At 54.8% G+C, this 27856-nt stretch overlaps 2 protein-coding genes across 7 annotated transcripts in view; one reads left to right on the top strand and one right to left on the bottom strand.

The window, feature by feature from the left end:
- Nucleotides 1-282: 282 nt before the first annotated feature.
- C7H16orf89 (chromosome 7 C16orf89 homolog) lies at nt 283-18030 on the bottom strand. Of its 3 annotated transcripts, none has more exons than XM_046665373.1 (8): nt 16111-17797; nt 13738-13887; nt 12603-12753; nt 11249-11366; nt 9669-9804; nt 8878-8982; nt 7550-7636; nt 283-2761 (listed from the first exon to the last, which is right to left on the bottom strand). In XM_046665373.1, the coding sequence occupies exons 1-8, from the start codon at nt 16337-16339 to the stop codon at nt 2754-2756; spliced, it is 984 nt and encodes a 327-aa protein (XP_046521329.1). In that variant the 5' UTR covers nt 16340-17797; the 3' UTR covers nt 283-2753. The 3 variants fall into 3 exon arrangements, with proteins under 3 accessions (XP_046521329.1, XP_046521327.1, XP_046521328.1); XM_046665371.1 differs by lacking the exon at nt 283-2761 and adding an exon at nt 4837-5187; XM_046665372.1 differs by lacking the exons at nt 283-2761; nt 16111-17797 and adding exons at nt 4838-5187; nt 17804-18030.
- A 4019-nt stretch (nt 18031-22049) lies between these two features.
- ALG1 (ALG1 chitobiosyldiphosphodolichol beta-mannosyltransferase) overlaps nt 22050-27856 on the top strand; it is a 10903-nt gene continuing 5096 nt past the window's right edge. For all 4 annotated transcript variants that reach the window (XM_046667545.1, XM_046667544.1, XM_046667543.1 and 1 more), the window contains exons 1-8: nt 22050-22265; nt 23133-23210; nt 23327-23430; nt 24414-24562; nt 25876-25965; nt 26313-26423; nt 27281-27402; nt 27570-27608. In XM_046667545.1, coding sequence (XP_046523501.1) covers nt 22058-22265; nt 23133-23210; nt 23327-23430; nt 24414-24562; nt 25876-25965; nt 26313-26423; nt 27281-27402; nt 27570-27608 — 901 coding nt within the window. In that variant the 5' untranslated portion in view covers nt 22050-22057. The remainder of the gene's footprint in view (nt 22266-23132; nt 23211-23326; nt 23431-24413; nt 24563-25875; nt 25966-26312; nt 26424-27280; nt 27403-27569; nt 27609-27856) is intronic.

A 27856-nucleotide genomic window follows, 5' to 3' on the forward strand; every position in this document is an offset into this window, starting at 1 on the left:
GACAGCCGTGGGGAGATGGGGCCAGAGCTTTGCAGCAGAGGTCACTACAGAGCCGGGAGGTAGGACAGAGCTTGGCCAGAAGAGGAGGAAGATGAGCCATCGAGGCAAGCAGAGCATGTTGGGAGGGTTGAAGTGGGCGGGCCAGGCCAATGCCAGATCCCGCAGGGCTCTGGGGAAATGAGTTGGGTTGTCAGCTGAGTGAAACAGAAAGCCACCGGAAGGTGGTCTTTTTTAAACTTTATTGAGGTATAATTTACATACCATAAAATGTACCCGTTTTAAGTGTACACATCAATGATTTTTAGTAAATGTACAGAGATATCTCAGCATCGCCTTAGCCCACTTTCAGGACATTCTCATCACCCCCCAAAGTTCTGTCTTGTGATTCCGTTTGCATTAAATGTCCAGAAAGGCAGATCTGGGGAGACAGGAAGCAGATTTGTGGTTGCCTGGGGCGGGGGGCGGGGTGGGAGCAGGGGTGTCTGGGGACAGTGGGGAGGATTGAAGCTTGACGACGACAGGATGGGGCTGGGGGTGGTGGCCTCCTCCCTGAGCCCTCGAACCACACGCTTCTGAGGCTTTATCTGCCCTCTTCAGCTTTGAGGCGAACATTTCCTGCTGCTGTTTAGCTTTTCCGTGCATCTAGCAGGTTCTCTGACTGAGATCTCTGAGCTCTGACAGGGATGGAACAGAGCCGACGTCTGTTTCCTCCATTAATTTAGAACCTGAACAATGTTAAGGTGTTGGAATACGTTTATCAACTGAGGAGAAGGATACAAGGTTGAAGGCGGGTACCCAGTCCTTCCCTCCCAGCAGCTCCATCTGTTTGATGGTTATTGTTTGCTCATGTCTGTCTCCCCATCCCACTGTCATCTCCGTGAGGGCAGAGACCATCGCTGCTTTTCACTGTTTTTCCCCAGCACTCTGCACAGTGTCTGGCGCACAGTAGGTGCTTCACGGATATTCCTTGAACGAATGGATGGGATCGGGGCCCTTGTGGCCTGTGTCCGCCTGCATGAATCATCTGGGGAATCTTGTTAAACATGCAGATTCCCAGGCCCTGCCCTCAGAGACTCATTCAGCCACCAGGAGGGGCCCTGGGAACCTGCATGTTTGACAAGCTTCCAAGAGACAGTGACGCTCGCCCAGGGTGGGATCGGCTGCGCCCACAGGGCCTGGCGCCACCCCTGGCACATGGTAACCGCTCAGTAAATATTTCATCATTCAATTCATCCAACAAAGACCTTTTGGACGCCCACTGTCGCAGGTGCTGAGGGACTGCTGGGCAGGGAACAGAGTTCTGATGGAGCTGACGCCCCAGTGACAGTGATAAGCAGTTACATGCCGATGCTGCCGGTGGTGATGCTCTGAAGAAAGATGGAGCCGAACCAGGAGCAAGGCCCTGCGGGGAGGTGCTTTGGTGTCTGTGGGGGTGGAGGTTAGGTAATGAGCCTCTGATAAGGGGGCATTTGAGCAGACACTGGGAGGAGGCGGAGGGTCACGGGAAGACTGTTCCAGAAAGACAGGAGAGACTTGCAGAGGGCGTGAACTTGGTGTGTGCTTGCCATGTTTGTCGAACGGATGGGCGAATTCCCAGGAGTTTGGGGTATGGTTTTGTGGTCTGCCGTTGAGAAAGTTCCTCTTTTAATTTTCGGTCTAGCGTCCATCATTTTAATAGAGGCCCAGACTGAGAATGAATCGGAATGGCTGAACTGCTTTCCCCGGGGCTGCTGGGTTGCAGGGACCTTGAGAATAGAGATGGCTCCTTGAGGCAGGGCTGTGTTAGTGTCCTGGGGCTGCAATAACACAGCACTGCAGACTGGGGACTTCAACAACAGGCATTTATTGTCTCGCGGTTCTGGAGGCAGGAAGTTGCAGATCAAGGTGTCAGCAGGGTTGGTTCCTCGTGAGGGCTGGGAGGGAGAGTCTGCTCTCGCCTGTCTCCTAGCGGCTGGCTGTTTGCTAGCCATCCTTGACCTTCCTTGGCTTGTAGGATTCTCTGCCTTCATCTTCACATGGCATTCTCCCTGTGTGCACGTCTGTGTCCTGTGTGTATGTCTACGTCCAAATTTCCCCTTTTATAAGGACATCAGTGATACTGAATTAGGACCCACCCCAATGACCTTATTTTAGCTTGATAAAGATCCTGTTATCAGATCAGCTCACGTTCTGAGATACTGGGGGTTAGGACTTCAACACATGAACTTGGGGGGGGGGCACCATTCAACCCATAACAGGCACCAACGTCCCTTCAGGTAGGGTGAGGAACATGTGAAGGGAACGGATGTTATTTATTCCTCTGGACGTACATGCTCAAGGCGGCTGCCCTGGTGTTCAGTATAGATGTTCTGTTTATCCAGCACCTGATATCACAGAGGTCCAGGCCTTGGGGCCACCGCAGTTCCCAAGCTAGCATCAGTGTCCCCTAGGGGCTTGGCAAACACGCACGTTCCCAGGCCCCCTCCTGGAGGCTGAATGAGTCTCTGGAGGCAGGCCGGGGAGTCTGCGTGGTTAACAGGATTCCCTTGGTGATTCTGACGCAGGCGGCTGCAGGCCACACAGTGAGAAACTCTTCCAGCAGGGGAGTGAGCAGCGATGGGTGGACTGACCATGGTGGGGATACAGGAAACGAGGCCCCGCTCCAGCCTCCGCATCATGTTAAATGCTCACAGGGTTCATCTTCAGTGAGGAGAAGCTGAGGGCTGAGGTGGGGACAGCGGTGAAAAGATCATCGCTGGAGTTTTTACCTCTTTTCAGTGCCCTGTGGTGAACGAAATCCAAAGAAGCAATGGCTCAGGCGGGTTTGTCTTGCAAGTTTTTCTTCCCATGTCCCATTTTGCCTTACGATCTTTTCTTTCTTCTTTTTTTTTTTGAGGAAGATTAGCCCTGAGCTAACATCTGCTGCCAATCCTCCTCTTTTTGCTGAGGAAGACTGGCCCTGAGCTAACATCGGTGCCCATCTTCCTCTACTTTATATGTGGGATGCCTACCACAGCATGGTGTGCCAAGAGGTGCCATGTCCACACCCGGGATCCAAACCAGTGAAACCCGGGCCGCTGAAGTGGAACATGTGAACTTAACTGCTGCACTACCGGGCTGGCCCCCGGTTAGGATCTTTTCTTGAAAGTGACTTGTAAGCTCAGGTTTCTCCCGGAGTCATTGCTCCCCTGGTTTAGTAACTTGAGCCTTCTAAAGATGAATCAGTGTCAGACTCCAGTGGCTAATCCATCTCAAATTCAGGCGGGATGGGGTGGGGCATAATTCCCCCCTAATCCGGATGTGTGTTTCCTGCAGACTTCTCCCAAGGTTTCGTGCCTGTCTTGGTAAACGTTTGTATGTGAGGCAATGTGGGAGAAATTCTTGAAGCATACGGAGTGCCAAGTGGGTATTAAATTCTGGCTCCTGGTTCCCTGAGAAAACCACAACCTCAAAAGCAAGTCACACTCATCATCAACATCCAGGAACATTCCTGTGGGCCTGACAACTTAAGAGTGCTTGTGGGAAAGCATCCAGCGGCAGCAGCAAGGAGGATTAGACAGAGGAGAGTAACTCCCACAGGAAAGATTCAGAAGAACCACTACCTCCGCTGGGTTACTCAGCTGGGCACAGAGGGAGCAAAGGGGATTTTAATTCAGATTCTCAGTATGATTAAATTGTCACATAAGGATGATCAGCAGCTATTTTCCACTTTGAGGCAAAGCAAGATGATGGACTTGAAGAGTCTTCCAACTCAAGAACTGGGTGTTTAGCTGGTTTTTCTATCCTGGATCTAATTCTGACACCTGTCTGCACGTTGGCTGAAATCAGCACCACAGACAGCACCTGAGCCCATAATAAGGCTCCAGAAGGTCTTTTCTCAAACACTAGTGTCAGAGCCCCAGCTGACACCGTTTAGATACACTGACAATGAGGCAGAGCAGGGGGAAGAACCACAAGCCGGGAAAGAGAAACGTTGACGAATCAGCTGCTCCTTCCTGCTGCTTCTTCAGGACACGCCCCCACGGACGGTGACAGCATCCCCATTGTGGTAGCAGGTAATGCTTACCTGGCACTTACTATGTTACAGGTACTGGTCTCAGTACTCCGCAAACATAATTCTCACAGCGGTGGAGGTAATACTAAAGTAGGTGCTATAATCGTCCCAATCGTACTGATGAGGAAACTGAGTCACAGAGATGCTAAATGGCTTTGCCCAAGGACACCGAGCTCATTAGTGGGACAGTTGGGATTTGAACTCAGGCAGCCAGGGCACAGAACAACACCATACCCATTAGGCTGCACTACCTGTTGTAAAATGGCATGACTGCGACACGAGGCGACACAATGAGACTGCGGAGTTCTCTGCACACACTATGAAGATCTTATGTGCTGCCTTTTGTGGTCATATCTCTTGAGTTCTAGGTCATGACTTGAACTGCTATTTTCAGAGACCCTTGTTTCTCCCACTGGGAATGATGCAATGGTTGATGTCTGGACAAATTGCCTTTAAGAGGGGCCAGCCCGGTGGCGCAGCAGTTAAGTGCGCACGTTCCACTTCGGCGGCCTGGGGTTCGCCGGTTCAGATCCCAGGTGCGGACATGGCACCGCTTGGCAAAGCCATGCTGTGGTAGGTGTCCCACATATAAAGTAGAGGAAGATGGGCACGGATGTTAGCTCAGAGCCAGTCTTCCTCAGCAAAAAGAGGAGGATTGGCAGCAGATGTTAGCTCAGGGCTAATCTTCCTAAAAAAAAATTAATTGCCTTTAAGATTCAAGTTGATGGGTCTCTTTAGAATTTGTGTGAAGCGGGGTTGAGGACTCAGAAGAGAGCCCCAGAAGTTGTGCAAAAGGCTGAGAAACCAGACTCGACTCCCCGCTCGGCTTCACTCTAGATTTATTCACCTGCTCCCACGCTGGCTGCATCCCAGCCCCACTCCCCAGGGGAGGAAGCTGGTTGCTCTACTCGTCTGTTTCTTCAGCAGCCTCCTTCTCAGGATGTGGCCCAGGACTTAAGGAAGGAGGGACTGAAGGCGCATGTTTCATCTTCCTGGCGGGTGGCAGGCGTGGAACCATGCGTGTCAGTGGCCGTTGGGTGGTGCCGGCATGGACTGCCCCAGCTGCCCGTTTCCTGGGGGGTATTCTGCCAGGGCGTAGAGGAACCCGCCCAGGGCCGCCACGGCCATGGCTGTGTTGTGGGAGGAGCAGCCATCTGGGGAGAGAGTCCCTCTGTGAGGGCTGGGTGGCAGCCGCAGTTCCATCGTGTGAGTTTTTCAGATAGTCCCCCAGCCAGCCTGGTGCCGGCTGATCCCCTTTGCTGGGCACCCATCTGCCACCCCCGTGAGTGTCGGCTGCTAACGGCTCCCTTCTCCAGAGAGATGTCTTGCACCCATTGGAGCCTCGTTCCGATGACTTACTAATACAGGGACACAAAAGCTGGCCCCCAACTTGGGGGTGCCTCTGTGGGACGATTCCCGCTCCAGAGCCCCTCTCCTGTGGGATCGGACCTGATCCACCCCCTTGTCCAGCGCCCTCCAGCCTTCCCCTGCTCTCAGGCCCTCGCGAGACCTAGGACAGCCTCTCATAGTTCCATACAGATGGAGAAACTGAGGCTGAGGCAGCAGAGCTGAGGTCCTGGTCCTGGTGACTCCACAGCTCATTTCTTGACCCCCACGGCCGCCCTCATTGCTGCCTCAGGCCTGCCGGGTCCCTTGTGACCGTGAACACCTGCCTGTGACAGAAATCCCTTAGATGTCATTCAGTTCTCTGAACTCAAGGTGGGCTGCCCACCTTTGGTCTCTGGGCGGGTGAGGGGAGCCAGCACTTTCCTCTGCCCTCACAGTCTTGGAGAAGGGAAGGACCCCAGGCAGGCCCCTTAGAGGGAGCAGAATGCAGATTTCAAGGAGACTAATCTCTAACCCTGGCGGTCCACGCTTCTCGGTGGCCTACCAAACACCAAATGCTGTGGCAGCTCTTTGCCCAATGACCTGATGTTGACCCCCAACAGCCCTATGAAGGAAGCGCTGTCTGGCCCCATTTTACACATGAAGAAACTGAGGCTCAGAGTTGAGCGACTCCCACAGTGAGTAAAGGGCAAAAGCAGACTCGAGCCCAGACAGCCTGACTTCAAATCCTGTGCTCAGAGCTCCACACCGGCTGCCCCTGCCGCGTGGGTGTGTGTCATAGTGAAGAGGAGAGCAGGCTGCTCCCTCCCGTGCAGTTTTCTAGGTCGCTGGTCAACCTGCAGGGGCCCCAGGAAGGACCTTGGGCTTCGAGATTTCTGCAGCTCTCTCTCGAGCCCTCAGGACAGTTCTAGTGTCCAACTCTCCAGGGCATGCACAGCAGGCCCCCTACCACCCGGCCGTGGGCAGCTGCAGCCCCCCCCGTGTCAGGCAGGCCTAGCCAAGGGCAGGAGGCCTTTAGAAATCTCCGGAGAACTGCTTTGCCTTCTCCTGCCCAAGCTTTGGTGGCAGCAACCAAATGGACCCGTCAGATTTGTGCTTCCCCCAACTTGTCTGCCTGCAGGTAGATGACGAGGCCTGCAGGGTTGACGGTTCCCCGAATCATTCACTAGTGGATGCTGGATATCTATGCTGGCGATTCCATCTCCCTTCCTGCTTTTGCCTAGAAATTATTGATTTTTTATCAAGGAAAAGTTGAAATCAGGTCTCCTCTTCCTTCTTTCTCCCTCTGTCCCCTGCTTCTGTATTATATCTGGCCTTTCTTCCTTTGCTAATATAGTTACAGCCTAGCCTCAGTTTCTCTATGTTGGCGGACTGACCACATTATTGATCATCTCAGCCAGGACACTTTCAGGAGGAAAGGGGGGCACTATGCCTAATGGCTCCAGGACAACAGGTGTAAGCTGGGGACACCAGGATGTGTGGCCACTGGGATGTGATGGTCACTTGCCCGCTGGCTCAAAGATTTCCTCCCTGCCCTTCTTTGCTCCAAACCCTGGCGCACTGACCCCTCCAAACTACATTTCCCAGGATGCCTTGCCCACCAGCTTCCAGTTGGGTTTGACTAACAGCAGACACAGGCAGAGGCAGGGGAGAAGCCGAGGTGTTTCTCCCGCTCTCTCTGTCTCCACGTCCAACCCCTGCAGCCTCTGCTGACACCACCTCCTCCCACAGTCCCTCCAGCTCTGCCTCTGGCGGGGGCAGTGGCTTCCCTCAGTGGTTAATCTCTGGGTTTTCTCACTTTTTTTCATTGCCACCTCTTGTAACACCTCTGAGACGAGTTCCCTATCTTCAATTCCTTCTGCTGAAGTTTTCGATGCAGGTTCTGTTTTCCTGACTTGATCTTGGCAGAGAGGGGTTATCTCTGTGCTTTTCAATAATACACTGAAACTTCTCTTTTATATACCTTTCACTGGAGTCAGTAACTCTGGACCCCCCACTTTCTGAGAGGAGGGCCTCAGAGACTGCTACCCTTCCCCTAACCTCCCAAACACAAAGGCCCTTCCTTCAGTGATACTGGGGGCCTGTTTTCCGTGGATGGTGACCAGCCGTACAGCCTTTCCAGGGTGTCTCGGCTTCATGCCAAGAAGGTCCCTTGGGTACTTTCATTACCTGTAAATTGTTTTTCTCGCCTCTTCACTCTTGTCAAAAAATGCTGTTGGTGTTCAACTGCTCTCAATAATTCTTCATCTTCAGCATCTGGGAGAAGACAGAAAGGTGAACTCAGGATGGATTTTAAACATTACTCACGAAACCTCCTCCCCCTCAAGCAACTCAGGTCTTCTCCTGAATCTGGGGGCTCTTCCTCGAGCACCTGTCTGCAGATCCTTCCACGTGGCATAAGTTTGTCATCTACTGATGTTTCTCAAATTGTGGTCCCCCAACCGCCCAGATCAGAATGACCAGGGGAGCTCATTAAAGATGCAGGTTCCGCAGGCCCACCCTCCACCTGTGGAAGCTATAGGTCTGGGGTCCTGAGAACCTTCATTTTATAAACTCCTCTGTTTTAAAAATAGACTACATGTGCTGCATTATGATGTGTCAGTCAATGATGGAAACGGTGGTCCCAGAGGATGAGTACCATGGAGCCTAGGTGTGTGGTAGGCTGTACCATCTAGGTTTGTGTAAGTACACGCTATCATGTTCGCACAACGATGAAATTGCCCAGTGATGCATTTCTCAGAATGTATCCCCATCGTTAAGTGATGCATGACTGTATCTTATTTCAAAAAATGTTGCCTCTTTGAGCATCCCAAGCTTCTCATTTAGGATGCTGGCATTTATTGGAGCCTCCTCTGTACCCAGCACCGGCCGGGGGTTTCACGTGTATTATGTGTACTCCTTACAGCTCAGAAAGGTGGATATTATTATGCTCGGTTAGTTACACACAGGGAAATTGAGGCTCAGAGAGGTGAAGTGACTTACTCCAAGGAGGACCAGCTGTCCAGTGTCTCATGGCTGCCTGCTCTGCCTCCCCCAGACACCCCCCCTGATCGCACCACCTAAAGAGCTCTCCCCGATGCTCTGTTCTTTCTCAGCCTGTCGTCTCCACCACAGCCCTTATCAGAACTCACAATGACTTCACTTATTGGTTTGTGTAGGTGGTCTCTGCCTCTTTCCCTCAGAGCCTCAGTTTCCCCAGAGCCTAGAACAGTGTCCGGCACACAGCAGGTGCTTAGGGAACACTCGATGAAGAAACAGATTTGTTAATGCAGGTGTAGGGGACCAACGTCTTCCGACAAGACTGCCTCCCATCCTGCAAAGTTCGGGCTTTGAGCCCATTTCTGTGTGTGTGTGTGTGTGTGTGCGTGTGCATGCACATGGGTGTTGCAAATCTCTTTCCGCACCGCTAACACCACTGCATCCTTTCCCCACCTGGCCAAAAGACCCCAGCCCTCCAACCCCGTCTTGTCCTCAGCCAGGATGGAAGTGCAGCTCACCAGGCGTCCCGAAGCATCCTTCTCGCGGCTTCTGCCAGGCAAGAATGACCTCCAGCCACCGGAGCTTGTAGAAGTCAGAAAAGCCAGCGATTCCACAGAGCATGACTGGAAGCAAAGACAGGGGACCCTCTGCAGGCCTGCCCCCCATGCCCACCTCCTGCCACTCCCCAAGGCCACCTTGGCGCCACCTGCCTCCTCCTGCCGGGTGGGGCAGCACTGGGAGGTGGGCCTCAGTGCACGTAGTGTCTGCAAGGAAGCGGCGGGGGCTCTGCCTTGGCGAGCAGGGGCACCCAGGCCCGGATCCTGCCTCCCACCTGGGCCCTTGGCCGGGGCCACTCAAGAGTCAGGCTCAGCAGAGGGATCTGGACACCCAAGCCAAGGAGCGGCCTCCCAGGGACCCCCTTTCTGCCTCATCTCTAAGGCTTTGAGGGTTTGCCATCAGCTGGGCAGTCAGTCTGTCCAGAGCTCCATCACTGGGTCAGCCTTTGGGGGCAGGAAGCACACAGTGGCAGAGAGAACAGAGGATACCCAGTTAAATTTGAGATTCTGATAAACATGAATAAACATTTAAAGTATAAGTATATCCCATGTAACGTCTGGGATATACTTATACTAAAAATGTGTTCATTGCTTATCTGAAGTTCAGACGTACCTGGGCACCCTGTGTTTTTATTTGCTAAACCTGGCAGCCCTGCTCTCTGTGTGTGTGTGTGCACGCATGCACATGTGCGTGTGCCCGGAATTGGGGACACCCTGCTGCTTTGTCCCCAGGGCAACACGCCGGGGCCCACTGTTTTCCATGAAGATGTCCTGGGTTGAGTAGGCATATCCGATGGCCTCAGCTCTCTGATTCAGGTCCATCATGTTGGCACAGAAGAGGTTCATGTAGAGCTGGGTCTGGCAGAACAGCCCCTCCATGCATCCCTTCTGGGGGAACAGACACCGGGAGACAAGGAGGTTGGCGGTCTGGATAAGACAGACTCTGTCACGGGAAAACACTTGCAGTTCTGAGCCAGTCTTGCAAGTGGCTGCATTCGGGGCTGATCGTTTCCCTTTTCCCAGAATTTCTTCCTCACCCACACTCCCTGCTGGGGGCTCAGGCACTAGGGGTCAGAGAGAGCTGGCTTCCAGTCCTGGCTGTGCTACTCAGGAGCTGTGTGACCTTGGCCGGCTATATTAACCTCTCTGAGCCTCAAGGGTCTTCTCATGGAAAGGGCAGTGCCTCGAGGGGAGAGCTACACCAGAGGGGTGCTCCTGTGGGTGGGCGAGACCATAACTGGGAAGTGCCCGACGCGACCCCCGACACTAGGGGGCGCCCTAAAGCTGCTAGCTGCCATCATTCATTCTGGTTCCACACTAACAGTGCTACTCAAAGTGTGGGCCGTGGACCGGTGGCCGGGAGAGGAGGACAGGAGATGAGAACAGGCTTGAGAAACTTCTGTGGCAATGGATCACTTTCTACCTGCCGAATCTAATCAAAATACCTTTCCTCATTATTTGGTTTTTATTGGATTTACAAAAATACTAGTCAATGATGGTTTGCAAATTAATAATAATAAAAAAGCCTGTCAAAGAAAAACAGCGAGTTCCTTCTCGGCTAAGAATTTCTGGACCTCGAATGACATTTTTGGATAGAGGTAATGAGCCCTACCTTTCTCTATAAATAAATATCTGTTTAAAAATGATTATTATTCAGCAAAGTTTGAGCCCTTGGGCGGGCGCTAAAGAGGTGGGGGCGGGGCTGGTTTGGTTTTCTGGGAGCGCCTATTGACGACTACACGTTCTAAGTCCTTTTCCACTGGTTGTTGTCGGCTGCGTTCTTTCTGCTGCTTCTCTGACTCCCTCTCTCTCTTTTTGTTTTCCTGATGGCCTGTGGTCCAGTCCAGCATGCAAACGTCTGTGTCCAATAGAATCCCAAGCCACTCCTCCCCTCCCATAGTTTGGTTCAATTTTATAGCCAACGGATGGCCGGCTACCTTCCTCCTGATGCCCGAAGCACAAGTCCAAAAACCCGCTTATTTTCCTGGTGTGTAACGTACAAAACCACACGGCCACCAGCCCCCCTTTTTTTTCTTTTTTTGAGGAAGACTAGCCCTGAGCTAACATCTGCCACCAATCCTCCACTTTTTGCTGAGGAAGACTGGCCCTCAGCTAACATCCATGCCCATCTTCCTCTACTGTACACATGGGATGCCGACCACAGCTTTTTGCCGAGCGGTGCCATGTCTGCAGCCGGATCCGAACCGGTGAACCCCGGGCTGCCGAAGCAGAACATGCGTGCGCACTTAACTGCTGCTGCACCACTGGGCCGGCCCCCCACCAGCCCCTTTTTATGGTTCCTTCTCTCCCGGGGGCGTTGCCCGGCACTCACCATTCTGGCCAAGAGGAAGAAGAGCAGCTGGTGCGACAGGCAGTAGCCTGAGCAGCCGGGTCTGGTCATGAGGGTCCTGCAGAAGTCTGAGAGTCTGCAGGGCTGCCTGTCGTCCGCCCTGGGGGAGGTGGTTCCAGGCTGTTAGGAGTGTCCTAAAGGGAGCCGAGCGCCTGGAGCCTTCCCTGGGCCCATTCCTCCACTAGTTATCAGGACCCCCTGTAGGTTCCAGGCACCCAGCTGGGCTCAGGGGGCTGCCAGATAAAACACAGGTGTCCTGTGTCTTGATCGGCTAAATCTGGGACCCTTGGCATGGGGGAGGTGATGCTGGTGCTATCCTGGGTTGGGGGAGCCCCAGAGGGCTGCAACTTCCTATTGTTTGAGACCCCCAAGCACTGCCCTAAACAGCACATCCCTGAACCCAGACAGCTTGGGGTCTGGACCCTGCATGCCCATTCCCTCTGTGCCAGGCCTGCCCCCTAACAGGGACAGAGCACCACGGGGCAACTGGAGCTCAGCCCCTCTGCGAGCCCAGCTGTGTCCTGGCCCCAACACCTCTCTGAAGGATGCTGAGAGGATGGGGGCCCCGGCACCTGCTGCCCCTCCTGTCCCAGGATGGGTCCCTGCACCCACGGCTGCCCTGGGGGGGGGGTCTGCGCAAGGCCCACTGCACAGAGGGATAAAATAGCGAGTGAGTCTGAGATCTACAGCCCCTTGGGGTGGCAGAACCCTAAAACAAATGTACGCTGCCTCTGTGGCTGCAAATGGTGCCAGGAGAGCCAGCCCAGCATGGGAGGTCAGCCTCCGCAGTGGGGTCAGTGAAGGTTCTGGAGGAAGGAGGCTGGAGCTGGCCCGGAAGTGGGAGCAGACTTACTTAGGCGCAGCAGGTGGGGTGGGGCAGGGTGGGAAGAGGCCCCCCGGAAGCGACTGTGGCAAAGGGAGAGGCTTAGAAGAGGGAGGGAGCTGGTGCCTTTGAGCATCTGAAAAGAGGCCCCAGGGGCTGGACGGAGGGGCCTGGGGACGTGGAAGGGCAGCGGGAATTGAGGCTTCCTCCTGAGAACAACAGGAGGTTCACGCTGGCTGTGGGGTGTTCAGCTGCGGTTTTGAAATGATCCCTCCGGTGTGGCGGCCTGCCAGGAGGTGGGGGTGGGGGCGCAAGGGGGGTGGGGGCTGCACGGGCTGGAAGCCGCTCGTGGTGGGGTGGGAGAGGGCGGGGTCAGGGCGGCTCTGCGGCGGGGGGGCTGAGCCTGGTTTTGCACAAACCCGTGGGGAGCTGCAGAGTGAGTGGGACAGGAGGACAGGCTGAGAGCAAGCTCTTTTGGGTTTTTGGAAATCGGGGCAAGTCCAGGGGGCCCACCCGGTTCCCAGCAGCTGCACCAGGCACAAGTCACTGTGTTCCTCTGAGAAGGAGTCCTCGGGCTGGAAGGTGGGGTAGACCATGGAGGCGTTGGTGTGGGTCCAGGCCTGTGGGAGCTTCCAAAACCCGGGCTGGATGGTCGGCTGGAACTCTGGCAGAAAGGAGGGGGCGGGGGCAGACCACGCTCTGCTTCACGGCCCCCAGGCTCCTGTGGCTCGGAGCCAAGGAACTGGATGTCCCTCCCGGGGCAGCCCTGACCACACCCGGGTGCCTGCTCGGAGCTCTAAGGCCCACCTGCTGGATGGGCGTTGCCTTTGAAACACTCAGGAAGCTTCTGCTAAAAGAACATTAAGAAAAAATCAATAGGAACAGGGTTGGGGCAGGCTGGGAGGAATCCACTGTATTCCATGGAAGCTTGAGACGTGTAAAAAGGGCTAGTCGCCTCCTCTGGTTGGGTTGGAAAGTGGAGCTCTTATAAAACAGATGCCCAGCAAAGGGGCTTCTTCAGGTTGCCACAGGCACGGATGGTCTTAGGGACCAGGCCTGGGAGAGGGTGGGGGACCTGACTGCAGAGAGGCAGGCCAGACCTACAGACGGCTGGGGTGTGGTCACGGCAGTGGGGCTGTGGTCTGGCCAATGATCCCCCCACCACCCCCAACCCAGGAACCACTCAGGCCAGGCTTATAGGGGGGCCCTTAGTAGAGTAACTGAAGGCCAACAAGACAAAGACTTAGCATTACAAGCCACAAGAGAGATACTGGCAAGATGCTAACATTTGCCGTGCAAAGGGTCAAATTACCTTTTAGATGTCGCACCCTCTGCGACAGACCCTCCCCTCCCCTCTGGTCCAGCATGAAGGCCCCCAGGCCTGGGCATGAGCTGGACAAATTCGAGGAGACATAGTCCCTCCTTCCCACCCCCTCTGTGTGGGTGGGAGAGGTCATCTCACCCTGAAGTCAAGGATGACCGAACAGCCCCCAGGGTCAGCCTGCGGTGTGCATGGCCGACAGGACGCAGCTGGCTACCGATGGTCCCCAACCCTCCCTGGCACCCGAGGGCACCTGCCCCAGGTCATTTCAGGAACATCCCCAGCTGCCCTGTTCCCGAAGAAATGACATCCACCCCACGCTCTTACCTCGCAGGTACTCGGGGTCACTCAGCCTGAGGTAGAAAATGGATCTGTGGAGGAGAGGCGCCAGCCTGGCTGCCAGCTTCCTCACACGCAGGTTCAGTGGCTGCAGGAGGGGGTCCCGGGCCCACTTCTCCTGGACGCCTTGTAGCTGCCCTGGGAGGGAGCAGAGTTCATTCGTTCCACCATTTGACGAACCACGTGGACAGGAAAACATATCTTAAGTTGTGACACTGCGGGAGGACCTCTGCCTCCTCCAGCTCCCGAGGGGAAAGAGTGTGCTGAGCTTACTGGAAATCAGGCCTCTGTGGGGCTCAGCTGGGTCGGGGGGCGGGGGGGGGGGGGGGGGGGGAGCCACGATGACAGAAGGTATTGGCTAAGAGCTTGATTTCTGGAAGTGGGCCTGGGTTCAAATCCTAACTCTCATACTTTCTTGTTTTTTGAGGAAGATTAGCCCTGAGCTAACATCTGCTGCCCATCCTCCTCTTTTTGCTGAGGAAGACTGGCCCTGAGCTAACATGCATGCCCATCTTCCTCTACTTTATATGTGGGACGCCTACCATGGCACGGCTTGCCAAGCGGTGCCATGTCTGCACCTGGGATCCGAACTGGTGAACCTGGGGCCACTGAAGTGGAATGTGATCACTTAACCGCTGCACCAACGGGCCAGCCCCCCTCATACTTTCTTGTTGGGTGACCAGAGAAAGTCATTTATTTTCTCTCCATTTCACTTTCTTCATCTATAAAATGGGGCTAATGATAGTCCTTGCTTCTTGGGGGGGTGTTGCAAGGATTAAATGAACTAGTGCATAGAGAGGACTTATCATTGTCCATGGCACCAAAGAGGCACTTAATAAAGTTTAGCTATTAGTATTATGAGGGAGACTTAACTTCTGCTGTACAGGAGAAAAAAAATGAGAGAGGGATTCAGATGGCAGGGTGGAGAGCCACTGTGTACAGTTGAGCAGGTCACACACTGCACAAGGGCAACGTACATTCCTATCATGTGTTTGTATATATATTAAGACAATTTTCCAGCAGACGGCAGTCAAGTGACTCAAGGAAGGGGGTGCCTTTTTCTAATCCTCACAAAGGTGCCCTGTGGACTGGACTAGTAGTGGCCCTGCAGGGGTGGCAGAGAATGGTGGTCAGAGGCGGGAGAAGAGGTGGCCAGAGAGGAGATGGAGGGAGAGCAACAGCACAGGGCTGGGAGGGCGAGAGGTGAGGAGGGCAGCTGCCTTCAGGTGGAGAACTGTGTGGGGGAGGGTGGGAGAGGCTTAAGGAGGGTGTGAGCAGGGCTGTGGGGTGAGGGGCTCTGTGACGCCCCTCCCCTGCCCTGGCCCCTCCCTGAGCACTTGGCTGTAGCAGCAGACGGAGGCGCTATAGTGTCACCCACATGGGCTGCCCCGGTCATCAGTGAGACCAGGAGAACCCGACCCGACCTCATGGCGACCTGGGTCCTGAGCCTTGTTCCTATGTCCCCCTGCGTGTGTGGCAGCTGCTGCCACATCCTGGAACCCCATCACGGCTGCTGGAGCCAGCTGGAGGGTCCCTTTGCTCTCTTAGGGCCATGGCCACCCATGTAGCCCCAAACAGAGACCACCCAGCAGATCAACGGATATTCTGTTGCTGCTTTAGTCCCTCTGCAAAAAAAAAAAGGTGACCCCATTTCTCTCCCTCCCAAGGGGGCCCAGGAATGAAGGTCGGACCCTCATGAAGAGTGCTGTGGCGGTCAGCTTGTGTTCACGCCCTTTCAGCCCCCTCCCACATTGAACGGGGCTGACCAGTGAAACTAGTAAGATATTGGGGAAATGAAGGCTCAGTCATAAAAGACCTTGAGGCTTCCGCCTTGCTCTCTCCTGGGCCACTGGCTCCGGGGGAAGAGGCTGCCACATTGTGAGGACACTCAGGTGGCCCCGTGGAGACGTCCATGTGCTGAGGAGCCGAGGGCTCCTGCCAACAGCCGGCACCAACTTGCCAGGCCTCTGAGGGAGCGAGACAGCTCCTCCCGCCCCAGTCCAGCCTTCAGATGACCACAGCCCTGGCTGACATCTCGACTCAACCCCATGGGAGACCCTGAGCCAGAACCGCCCAGCTACGCCGCTCCTGGATTCTGGATGCACGGAAATGGCGTTATTGTTTGAAGCAGCAAAGTTCCCGGGTAATTTGCTCTTCAGCGATAGATTATTGCAAGGCGAGGGGGCCCAGCTCTGGAGAGGGGAGCAGGCAGATGGCAGGAGAGGCCTGCCCAGGAGGGGGCGGCCCCGGTCTGAGGCTGGTATGTGCCGGCGTGGACCCCCACTTCCCTCCTTCCCAGGCAGCCCCACCCTGTAAGGAGAGTCAGACAGAGGAGGGTTCGAGTCCACCTCCCTCACTTACCCGCTGTGTGACCTTGGACGTTCTCTGCAGCCCTCCCCTCCCTGGTTCCACGGGATGATAATGATGGACTGACTGAGAGGGTTGTGGGAAGAATCCCGTGAGACCCCTGACGCGTGCACCCAGGGGTGCCAGCACCTAGGGGGTTCTTACGCACTTTGGCTTTTACTATGGCGTGCGCCCCAGAAAGCATGCAGCCCAGGGAGCCACCTGCCCCCCCTTCTCTGTCCATGAGGAACCGACAGACCTGTGGGGCTGCGGCTGAGACGTCTATTGCCTCGTCCCAGGAAGGTTTACCAGCCACTGCTCCTCGCCCAGCGCTGAGCTGGCGCCGAGGGTGGACCAGGAGTGAATACGACGCACCTGCCCTCACGGGCTGTCACAGCAGGCGAGGTGGGATCCTGGACCCACCACCTGTCTGGCTGTGAGGTATCAGGAGGCTACTGAGCCTCTCTGTGCCTCAGTTTCCCCACCTGCAGGAGGAACAAAACAGGGCACCTCCCTCTCTGGGCCGTTTGGTGAGGACACATGGCAGGTGGCCAGGAAGCGCCCAGCTCTTCTTTGAGGGGCCACATCATGGGATGTGGCCCAGAGACTTTTGTCTCTGTGGGTCCTTTGCTCCATTGAAACAAAATACATTAAAGATTGCATCTTATGACTGTGTTGGTACGAAGACAGATACGTTTATACTATCTATTAGAGCATTTTCGTTGACTTAATTTCTTTTTCTGGTTTTAAGAGAAACTAAAACGTTTTCATGGGCCCCTAAAGGTATCGTCTGCCTGATGGGCAAGCCGGCCCTGCGCATTTGTTACCAGCTCCTAGAGGAGTTGTGAGCCTCGGCTGGAATTAATGAAGGAGCCGGTGCCGTCTGCATTGCCACACCCTGGTCCCGGCCTGCAGGGGAGGAGCTAGGATCTTGGGGGTCTCCAGGATGGGGCCTGGGGGCTCAGGGTGTGGACACAGGCCCGGACAGATGCAGCCCCGTCCCAGAGCCCCTCCTTGTGCTGGGACCCGGCGTCCTGGGGGCGGGAAGCTGCACGGGTGATGCAGAGTGGGAGCGGGCCGGCCAGACCCCACGCTGACCAAAAGCCGGCTCTTTGTCAGTAGGTAGGTAGTAGGTGGGGGTGGCCTGGGGGAGGGGCTCACACAACTCCAACTCCTTGGTTTGTGTGGGGGCGGCTCCTGTTTGCCTTGGCCTGTCTCCAGCCCCCCTCAGGGGATCTTATATCCCTCAGAGCAGAACAAACACTTGGCTCTTTTCTCTGAGCCTCCCGCAGCTTTGGCTGGAAGTGGGGGCAGCCGGGGCTGGAGCCCCATCTTGAGGGTCCCCCTTCTGTCAGTAGCCACCCTCCCGGCAACACCCCTTCAAAGGTCACACTCCCTCTGCCCGCCTCGTTCGTGGCATATCAGGAAGGAGGGATTGTCAAATGGGTCCTTTCTTCCCGGGAAAATAATAATTTCCAGATTTTTCCTCGTGTGGCCTTTGAATCCTTCCTGCTTCCCAAAAAACTTGGGAACAGTAGCGCCCAGATGCCCCAAAGGAGCAAGCCGCCCCCAACCCCTCTTTCCTTATCGTCAAAGCAGACAATTCAGGAGTCAGGAGGTGGCCAGTTCCCAGGGGTGCAGAGCAGGCAGGTGACAGGCTGAGAACTGGTTTTCCGGGCGGCCGGGCCAGGGGAACGAGCACACCCACCTTCCAGCACCCGGAACCCCACCACGCCGTCCAGGTTGACTTCAGGCAGCCTCTCCTGCAGGAAAGAGGTGGCTCTCTCCAGCGCAGAGAGGATGAAGCCCGCGATGGTGGCCTTGCCCTCTGGGGTGTCCGGCGGGGGCAGCGAGGAGGGCCACAGGGGCCGCGGTGCCAGCAGCAAGAGCAGGAGCAGGAGCCCCAGGCTGGCCATGGCTGGCGTCTGCTCGCTGGGAGAGCACACACGCCCTCTGCTGCCTCCTCCTCCCACCTCCTCCTCCTCCCCTTCCCCCTCGGGGGCAGGGCTGACCCAGCAGCCCGGGCGCCCGGTGGTCTGGCCAGCCCCGGACATGGAGCCAGCTGGTGTAGGGCCAGGGAGAGGAGCCCCCACCCTTCCTTCTCACCCCAGATTCTCCAGGCCCACGGACAACATCTTTGATCTAGCAATTGTAGTTAGAAACCTAGACATTCAAGAGCACTGAAATGCAAAGGTTTTTTTTTTTTTTTTTGGTGAGGAAGATTGGCTCTGAGCTAACATCTGTGCCAATCCTCCTCCACTTTGTATGTGGGATGCTGCCACAGCATGGCTTGATGACTGGTGTGTGGGTCTGCGCTTGGGATCTGCACCCAACCCAACCAGGCTGTGGAAGCGGAGCATGCAAACCCAACCACTCGGCTGGCTCCACAAAGTTCTTTTTTAAATAAGTTTGGAATAAGCTCATTTGAGGGCACACCTGCAAACTGTTGGAAGATTCCTTCCAGCAGTGCCCGCTCAGCAGAAACAGAATGCAAGCCACAAAGGAGAGCTGCATGGGCACCTCACAATGTTCTAGCAGGCACATTAAAAAAAGCAAAAAGAAGCAGGTGAAATGAATTTTAACAGTCTATTTTATTTGAACCGATATATCCAAAATATTACCATTTCAACTTGTAATCAATATAAAAATGACTAAATTTTTTACATTTTTTTCTTTTTCTTTTTTGAGGAAGATTAGCCCTGAGCTAACATCTGCTGCCAATCCTCCTCTTTTTGCTGAGGAAGACTGGCCCTGAGCTAACATCCGTGCCCATCTCCCTCTACTTTATATGTGGGACGCCTGCCACAGCATGGCTTGCCAAGCAGTGCCATGTCTGCATCCGAACCTGCGAACCCCTGGGCCGCTGAAGTGGAACGTGCGCACTTAACCGCTGTGCCACTGGGCCGGCTCCTACATTTTTTTCTTTAATGTCAGTTTTCTCATACGAAGTCTTCGAAACCCAGGCAGTGTTTCACACTCGTGGCACATTTCGGCTCGGGCGAGCCACCCTTCACGAGCCCCGCAGCCACATGCACTCCTGTACCGGACAGTGAGGACCCAGAGCGCTGGCGTGGCTCCCCTGGTGTGAAATTCTGCTCACTCTGTGGAAATTTTCATGTTGGCTTCCTGGGTGTGTTCCAAAACACGCTGGGACTGTTCTGTGTACGTGTGCCATATGACCTCTCCAAAATCCAGAACATTCTGAATTCAGAAACACACCTGCCCCCAAGGGTTCAGTTAACATATCACAGATCTGTAAGAATAATAAAAACACCGCCACCAAAATGTGCATCTGATGCTCTTTGTGGGCAGCCGCTAGGTCAGGTTTCGTAGCCTTTTTATTTCTTTCTTTATCATTCGTTCATTCATTATTTATTTATTTCATTCATTCATTTCCATCACTCCAAAAAGAAACCTCATATCCATCAGCAGTCACCCCCTTCCCCCACCCAAGCCCCTGGCCTCCTCTAGCCTACTTTCTGTTTCTGTGGATTTACCCATTCTGGACATTTCATATAAAGGGAATCCTACAATCTGTCGCCTTTTGTCTCTGACTTCTGTCACCAAGCATAAGGTCTTGCAGGTTCATCCAAGTTGTAGCAAGTGTCGGAACTCCATTCTTTTTCATGGATGAATAGTATTCCACTGTACGGATGGATCTCATGCCATCCATTCATCAGTTGATGGACATCTGAGTTGTCTTCACCCTTCGGTTATTGGGAACAATGCTGATAGAAACATTCATTTACAAGTTTCTATTTGGAAACCTGCCTTTGGTTCTCTCGGGTCGATACCTAGGACTGCAACTGCTGGATCACAAGGTAATTCCGTGTTTAACCTGTCGAGGAACCGCCAAACAATCTCCTGCCGTGGCTGCACCATTTCACATTCCCACCAGTGATGTACGAGGGCTCCTCATGCACAAGGTTCTGTGCAGAATGCCCATGAAATTTTAATACTGTAGATATGCTGTATATTTGTTTGTGTGCTATGTCTACATCTGTGCTTTATACATAAAAACAGTAACTTCTTTTTCCTCCCCACCAACCACTTTTTGCCCCCTTGAGTGTGCCATTGAGAACGAATGTTCCAGGCGAAGCTTGTCACTATCATCACTCTGTTAATCCTGTGTCAACCCCGGAAAAGGGTACTATTTCTTATCCCCTTTTATACCCTAAACAAAATCGTTGGCTCTGAGGAAGTAAGTGACTTACTGTGACCCGCTGTCCCACAGCTAGTAGGAGGTGACACAGGGATTCCAGCGCCCGAGTCCAATCTTAACCATCGAGGAATCCTGCCAGGGTTCAGTCTCCCGTCTCTGGGAGGGAAAACAATGCCCTCTCGCCCTCTGGAAGGACTGAATTTCATGTGATGAAGGCCAACGGGGCAACCAGGACAAGCAGGGCTGGCCCAGCTCTGAAGCATCCCCGGCTGGTGATACATCTTGCTCCTGTCTCCACAGGAAAATGATCCCATTCCTTTTCCAATCAGGGTTTCATCTTCCCAAGCCAGGCATTTACTCTTGGCTTGTCTTGACTATGGTGCCTAGTCCTTATCTGCTCAGATCGTCAGAGCAAGAGGGGCTCTCTGAGACGTGAGGTCCCCTCCCTTAACTTACAGGTCAGGAAAGCCACTTGATCAACAGTTCCTTGATCAAGATCAGGGAACTCATGAGGCTGAGGTCTCCAGACCCCAGCCTGTCCCACCACAGAGGGTGGACCGAGTGGGCAGAGCATGTGTTCCAGCCTCCCACCCCCAGCACATGCAGTGAAGGCAGGGGTCTCCCTGGGAGCTGGGGCATTAACGAGGCTGCCCACCGTGTGCGTCTGCCCATCCCTTCCATCTCTACATATTTACCCGTCCTTCCTTCCCATCTTCAGCTCAGGTTCAAAGCTCTTCCTCTGCCACATACTCACTAATGGTGTGACCTTCAATGTCCTTATCTGTAAAAATGGGAGTCATAGGGCTATTGTGAGATGCCAATGAGAAATGTGCCAAGACCTGAGCTGGGCTGTAGGGTGGCTGGGGAACCACATCAACACAGGGCTGCCCTGCCCAGCGGGTGCTGCCCTGTCCAAGCTCTTAGCAAGGCAGGAAGTGCTGCTTTCTCTTTTCCGTCAAATGCGTGAGCGGGTGAGGCAGGCCCCAGGCAGATTCCCGGCCAGCTCTCAAGGTGGGGCAGTAGGAGTGGCTTTACCAACACGCCCTCAATGTTTCTCAGCAGGGTGACCCCTTTCAAAGTCAATGGCTGTGACAGGGACACACACTAAACTCCGAGGTGCCTACTTTGGAGGTGAAATGGGCGGGTCAGTGGAGAAACCATCCCTTCCTACTATGGGCACTTAGAATCATAATGGTTTTTACTTCCTTCTTTGTCCTTTTCTCTTCTCTCTCTCTCTTTTAAATGTTTTATTCAAATACAACATACATCCCGAAAAATGAATACGTTTGCTGCTTGACGGGTTTTCCCAAATGGAACACACCCCGGTTACCAGCACACGGATCAAGAAACAGAACATGATGCACGACCCCCTCCAGCTCCCCGCTGGCCCCCTCCCACTCACCCCCGGACCCTCCAAGGCAGGTCCCTCTCCTGACTTAACAGCAAAGAGTAGTTTTGATTTTATAAATGGAGCCAGCCAGTGTGCCCTCTGGCATCTGGCCTCTTTTCTCAACATTATGCTTATGAAATTCACCCAAATTGTTATCTCAGTGTATTTTGAAGTTATCTTAGAACTTTGAAAAAAAAATGTTCCTAGATGCCCGCATGGTAACAGCTTTACCTTAATACGACGAATTCTTGACCCCTAGGGGGCTGCTCAGAGGTCCCGCGGGCCCCCACTTAGGGAACCACGTCCCCGCCTCCCTTCTCTCCGCCCACCTCGGAGGTTCGGTCTGCGGCTGCGCACAGTGCGCCCCGCCCGCGGGGGTGCGGTCACGTGACTGCGGCCGGCCCGCCAAGATGGCGGCCTCCTGCGTGGCCCTGGCGGCGCTCTCGCTCTGCCTGCCGCTGCTTCTGCTCGTCGCGTGGAAGCGCTGGCGGCGGGGGCGGGCGGCCCGGCACGTGGCGGTCGTGGTGCTGGGCGACGTGGGCCGCAGCCCCCGCATGCAGTACCATGCGCTGTCGTTGGCCAAACGCGGCTTCTCCGTGACCCTCCTGGGGTTCTGCAGTGAGTGCCCGGGGGGCAGGGAGGGAGGCTGCCCTCTCAGCCTTGAAGCCTCGGCTTTGACTGCCCCAGGGGGGCCGAGGCAGGGGCGCGCCGTTTCTCTCCCCTCCCTCGAGCAGCCCGCCGGGATTGGCTGCGTCCTGGTCTGGTCTGGACAGCTGTTGCCAGGGTTCTGCCCAGCCTCTGCTGGGTGGGTCTCTAGGAACAGGTTGCCATATGGCAGCGATGTGCTAAGCTGCGTGAACTCATTGCATAGCCTCACTTAACCCTCCCAGTAAGTGGAAAGGCGGACTGGAACCTGGGCGCGTGTGACTCCAGGTCGAGTGCTGCTAACCACATCTCCCTAGGGCTCCTGTCCTCAGGCTGTGTCTGAGCCGGCAACTTGCCTCCGCCATTCCTCACCCTCAGTGCAGAGCTCTGCAGGCAGGAGATGTTTCCTGTGCGTCTCTAGAGGGTAGCTCAACCCCGGATCAGGGAAACGCGGGAATAGCGCTGCTTGCCTCTGGTCCCCGTTTAGACTCTGCTGTGCCAGAGTGACTCAGGGAGAGGCGTGGGACTTCCTAGGCTCTCTGTGTGGTGGGATAATTCCACCATCCAGGGAATCTGGATCAGTTTGAGTGCCTACTGTGTGCCAGGCATTGTGTGAAGTAAATAAAAGTGGGTAAGATTCGGGTCCTTGCTATGTGGGCAATCCAGTGGAATCTGGACGAGAACTGGCCTCATTCTCTGTTCTTGCTGCTGAGGAACAGAGAGAGGTCTGGAAAAGTCGTATTTTTCAAAATACTCTCTGCTATTCGACCTGAGCTGGGGGTCATCTTGACTTTAAGTTAGACTGCCTGTTCAGTACCTTAAAAGGGACATTCTTTTCAGACTCCAAACCCCACGAAGAGCTCTTGCAGAGCGACAGAATTCAGATTGTGGGTTTGACAGAACTTCAGAGACTCACAGGTACGATGCAATGAACTCCCGATTCCTTTGAGTCTGTGTGTGTGTGGGTGCATTGGGGGGAATCTGTAAATTGCCAAGAGGTCTTTTGGTAGTGACAGCTGTTTTTTGCCCTGCAGTCGGGCCCCACATTCTCCAGTATGGCGTCAAAATCGTGTTTCAGGCCGTGCACTTGCTATGGAGGTTGATGTGCAGGGAGCCAGCAGCCTACATCTTTCTCCAGGTATATGTCGGCCCCCGCCTACCTCTGTGAGAACCACTGTTAAGGTTTCTTTACTCTCCAGCCTTTAAAAAATGCACAAATTGGTAAATAAATTGTATATTCTGTGTGTGTGTATATATAAACTTTTAAAAATGTCAGTAGGAGCTTATGGTGTGTGTCTATTCCATGTATGGTACCCATCCATTCTGTTTTTCTGTGTCGTTATAGATGGCGTCTCACATTGTACTTATTACACTTATCTCAGTGTTTTACGTGTATTAACTCATTTATTTCCTCACAGCAATCCTAAGAAGTAGGTTCTGGTATTACCTACCTTTTAGAGGTGGGGAATCCTAGACCCAGAACCACACCCAGAACTCTTCCTTGCACTGCTTTTTAACAGATAGAAGCCCCTCATTTTAATTGGCTGCACTGTGTTCCGGTATGTGATGTACCCAGTGCGTTTATTTGGTCTGATCTTAATGGACACTCAGATTCTTCTTGACTTTTTCACTTTTACAAATAGTGTGGTGAAGAGCACCAGGGAACATGGGTTTTTTTGCAGTTTCTTCCTTAGGAGAAATTCCCGTGGGTGGACGTTCTTGGTCAGAGCTCAGGCACTTTTGGGGTGTGCCCCTGGAGAGTCCCAGAGTGAGGCTGGGTGCATTTATCCCCACCCGGGGAGCTGCCTCTCCCGCCGCCTCCTTACCACCACTGGCTGTTGCCAGGTGTTTCAGAGTTTGCATTCTGATAGGTGAGAAATTCACCTCCTTGTTCCATTTTTCGTCTCCTTGATTACTGATGATCTTGGACTTGTCAGGTTGATCAGTTTTGTTTCTTTTATGACTTCTTATGCCTCTTTTGGTGAGAAAGAGGGTCTTTCTTCTGCTTAATTGACTATCAAGAGCTCTGTAAAGATAATGTACGTCGCAACTGTTTTCACTAAGTTTATTGTTGACCGTGGTCTGGGTTCCCTCCTGTTCATTCGCGTCTCTCTTTCCCAGAACCCTCCAGGCCTGCCCGCCATTGCCGTCTGCTGGTTTGTGGGCTGCCTCTGTGGGAGCAAGTTTGTCATCGACTGGCACAACTATGGCTACTCCATTATGGGTCTGGTGCATGGCCCCAGCCACCCCCTTGTTCTGCTGGCCAAATGGTGAGGGTCTGGGAGGAGGGTGCACACCATCCCCAAATCATGGTAGGAAGAAGGGCGAGTGCCGAGACTCGGGGAAGCTGGTTTTCCTGGTGCTCTGGGGGGCAAGGGCAAGGCTGGAGAGTTGGGCGCACGCTGGTTCCAAGTGATAGAAAGGCCTAAGAAAAAGACGGCATTTGCTGATCCATGAAACTGGAAAGTTCAGAGAAATGGCTGACTTCCAGCTTCAGACGCTCTCCTGGAGGCGTTTCTCAGGTCTCAGTGGAGAGAGCGAGCCTCTGAGATTGGCACTGACACGGGGGGCTGCTGTACCCTGGGGTCTCAGGCTTGGGAGAAGTGCTCCACTGCAGAACTGGGGTCCCAGGTCCACCCAGATCAGATCCCCCAGTTAAAACCAGGGGCTGCTGCTGGTGGATGGGGACACGGACCACAGTGTTCTGCCGCTGAGGAGACAGGGAGGGAAGGCCCTGTAGGAGCGGGTGGGCCTGGAGCAGGAGTCGGTCATGTTCTGAGCCCAAGTGTATAACATCTGCCTCCGTGTGGACCTGCAGCCTCAATCCGTGGGCTGCGGCCTTTCCCGATGGCTCATACATCCTTGGTGGTAACAGTGGCAGCAATCGTTGAGTGCTTGCTGCATGCCAGGCCTCAGGCCAAGCCCTTTATCCCTTCAGTCTCCACTGCCCCCAGGGAGGCTATCCCCTGACTACCCCTCTTTACAAGCCAGGAAGCCAAGGCTGAGAGCCCTTGTGCCGCTCACCATAGAGCTAGTAAGCGTGAGGACCCAAATTCAGTCCCAGGCTGTCCAACGCTGGGGACAGGCCATGATACGCCAACAGCGTAAAATAACCTGGAGCCGCTCATTCCCCTGCAGGTCTCTTTCAGCCTGCCCTGTCCTCAGGGCTCCGGGCTCAGCTGGGAGCTAATCAGCCGCTGAGGCCTCTCTCACATCTGCTAACCTCCGCTTGGATGGCCTTGAGAGCGAGCCCCTGCGGCCCTGGTGCAGTGTGGCTGAGACTGAAGAACGAGGCCTTCATTGCATTCCTTCCTTTTATGGCAAGAGAGACTGGATTTTCCCTTCTGTGGTCATATATGCTTTCCTTTTAAAGTAATGTATTTAAGCTGAAAAGTGACACAAATTAAAGAAGGGTGTGAAGGAAATGATAGCACAGGTGGACTAAGCGTAGACACCAGGAAGGTGCCAGTGACTTGAGTTGGGAGACCCCAGCTCTGCAGCCTCTTCCGTATCAGGGGGTGTCCAGTGACACCCGGTGGCAGTGGTGGTGGGCTCTGGGCTGACCCGTGCTGTGTCTTTTCAGGTACGAGAAGCTCTGCGGGCGCCTCTCCCACCTGAACTTGTGTGTGACCAACGCGATGCGGGAGGATCTGGCGGAGAACTGGGGCATCAAGTAAGGGCCAGGGGAGCGGGGGGTCCTGGCATGGCCAGTCCCAGCTGCAGTGCCTGCTGTGTGCTGTTGGCGAGGGCTCTAGAAATAGCCAGGGGCGTGGGAGATGGCTGCTGGTTTGGGGAAGCCGAGGGAGGGGGAGGCCGGAGTTTCCTTCCCAGCCAGCCAGGACAGGCGCTTTGCTCTTAGGACCTCTCTCTGTGCTTCCCCAGGTCCTTCTAAAGCTTCCTACTGGCCTTCTCTAAGACCAGGATCCTCTAAGTGCCCTTCTTTTTCTGGGTCCTCTGGGGTCTTGTATTCCTCAGGCCCTTCTCTGGGCCTCCCTAGAGCCCCCGATGATCTCATTGCAGAGCCGTGACTGTCTACGACAAGCCAGCATCTTTCTTCAAAGAGACGCCCTTGGACCTGCAACACCAGCTCTTTATGAAGCTGGGCCGCACCTACTCTGCGTTCAGGGCCCGGTAGGCATCTGATCTTCGGTCTTCAGCTGCCTTCTCTTCCCCTCCCTGCTGTCCCAGCCTCTCCCCTCTCCCCTGTCTCGTCCCTGCTCTCCCGGCCTCTCCCCTGTCCCCTCCCTGCCATCCTGGTCTCTCCCCCTCCCCTCCTCCCTGCTGTCCCGGCCTCTCCCCTGTATGCATGCTGCAGACCTGGGAACCCCCTAATCCAGGGCTTGGCAGACTCCGGCTGCAGCCCTGGGCCTGTCTTTGTAAATGAAGCTTTATTGGGTCACTGCACATCCATTCATTTTCGCGCGCTCCATGGCTGCTACGGCAGCAGAGCTGCGCTGTTTAGCAGAGGCCCGTGGCTCCGAGTGTTTGCTCTCTGCCTCTGTAAGGAGATGTTTGCCTTGCGCTGGGCTGTGGCCCCTTTGCAGCGGGTTCCTGCCCCGCGTCGGGGCTGTGGGCCTGCATGTTCTCTGGGGCGTCTCATGGGGCTGAGGGCAGGCCCTGTGTGAGCTCTTCCCACCCGGGCATCCTCTCCTCCCAGTGACCCAGGAGCCAGCGGGAGGGCAGCACCATCCTCCTCCTAAGTGGAGGTAATGACAAGAGCAGTCTGCCCTGAGAAGGCAAGCTGAGTCGGGCTTGTCTGCTGCTGTGACCTCAGCGCCTGGCAACAGATGAATACTGATAAAGAAGGAGAGCCAGGCGCGTGTCTGTGTTCCTGTGCTCCAGCCTCGGGCGCGGGGGTCGGCCTGTTGGCTCTGATGTGGCCGAATCCCGACCTTTGGGAACCTGCAGCCTGTGTGGCAGGAGATGGCCGTCCTGGGGCTGTGGGCCTGTGCTAGGCCATCTCTCAGGCCCCGTTTCTACTCCTTCAGCCCAGGACCCTTGGACCCGGCCACAGAGAGGTCGGCCTTCACAGAGCAGGACCCTCGGAGCGGGACGGTGATGCATCTGCACGGGCGGCCGGCCCTGCTGGTCAGCAGCACGAGCTGGACAGGTCTCTGCACCCTCCCGTCCCCTGGGGCTTGTCTAGGCACCTGGCTGAGCCTGTGTCCCCCCCCATGTCTTTGGAGACACTGGGGCCCCTATGAGAGAGGGGACGGCGTTGAGCTGGGAGGAGAAACATCTAGAAAACGGCTATGACACTGTTCTCTTTTCTTGTAGAGGATGAAGACTTCTCCATCTTGCTGGCAGCCTTAGAAAGTAGGTGTGTGGCTGTCAGCAGGAGCTGGGCTTGTGGGGCGCTTGAGCTGCCAGGTGCTCGGGCCTTGCTTGGCGTCCTCTGCACCATGCTCCTGCCCCCGGGGCCACCGGGTGGGCCAGCCTGAGGGCACAGGTGGTGGAGGTGGTGGCTCTGAGTCCCCATTTGGGTCACTGAGTGACCAGGCCCTAGATCTGAAGTGCCGCCTCCAGGAGCCAGACCTTGTGGTTGGGATGGTGCCCCTCCCCCC

This window comes from Equus quagga, chromosome 7, assembly GCF_021613505.1.
Source record: "Equus quagga isolate Etosha38 chromosome 7, UCLA_HA_Equagga_1.0, whole genome shotgun sequence".
NCBI lineage: Eukaryota > Metazoa > Chordata > Mammalia > Perissodactyla > Equidae > Equus > Equus quagga.

Excerpts from the sequence above, each read along its gene's own strand:
- C7H16orf89 (XM_046665371.1), bottom strand. The coding sequence starts at position 16,339 with ATGGACAGAGAAGGGGGGGCAGGTGGCTCCCTGGGCTGCATGCTTTCT. Across the intron at positions 12,754-13,737 it reads TGACCCCGAGTACCTGCGAG|AGTTCCAGCCGACCATCCAG; the intron begins GTAAGAGCGTGG and ends CCTTTCTGCCAG. Across the intron at positions 5,188-7,549 it reads GCGAGAAAAACAATTTACAG|ATGGCTGCTCCTCCCACAAC; the intron begins GTAATGAAAGTA and ends CTCTCTCCCCAG.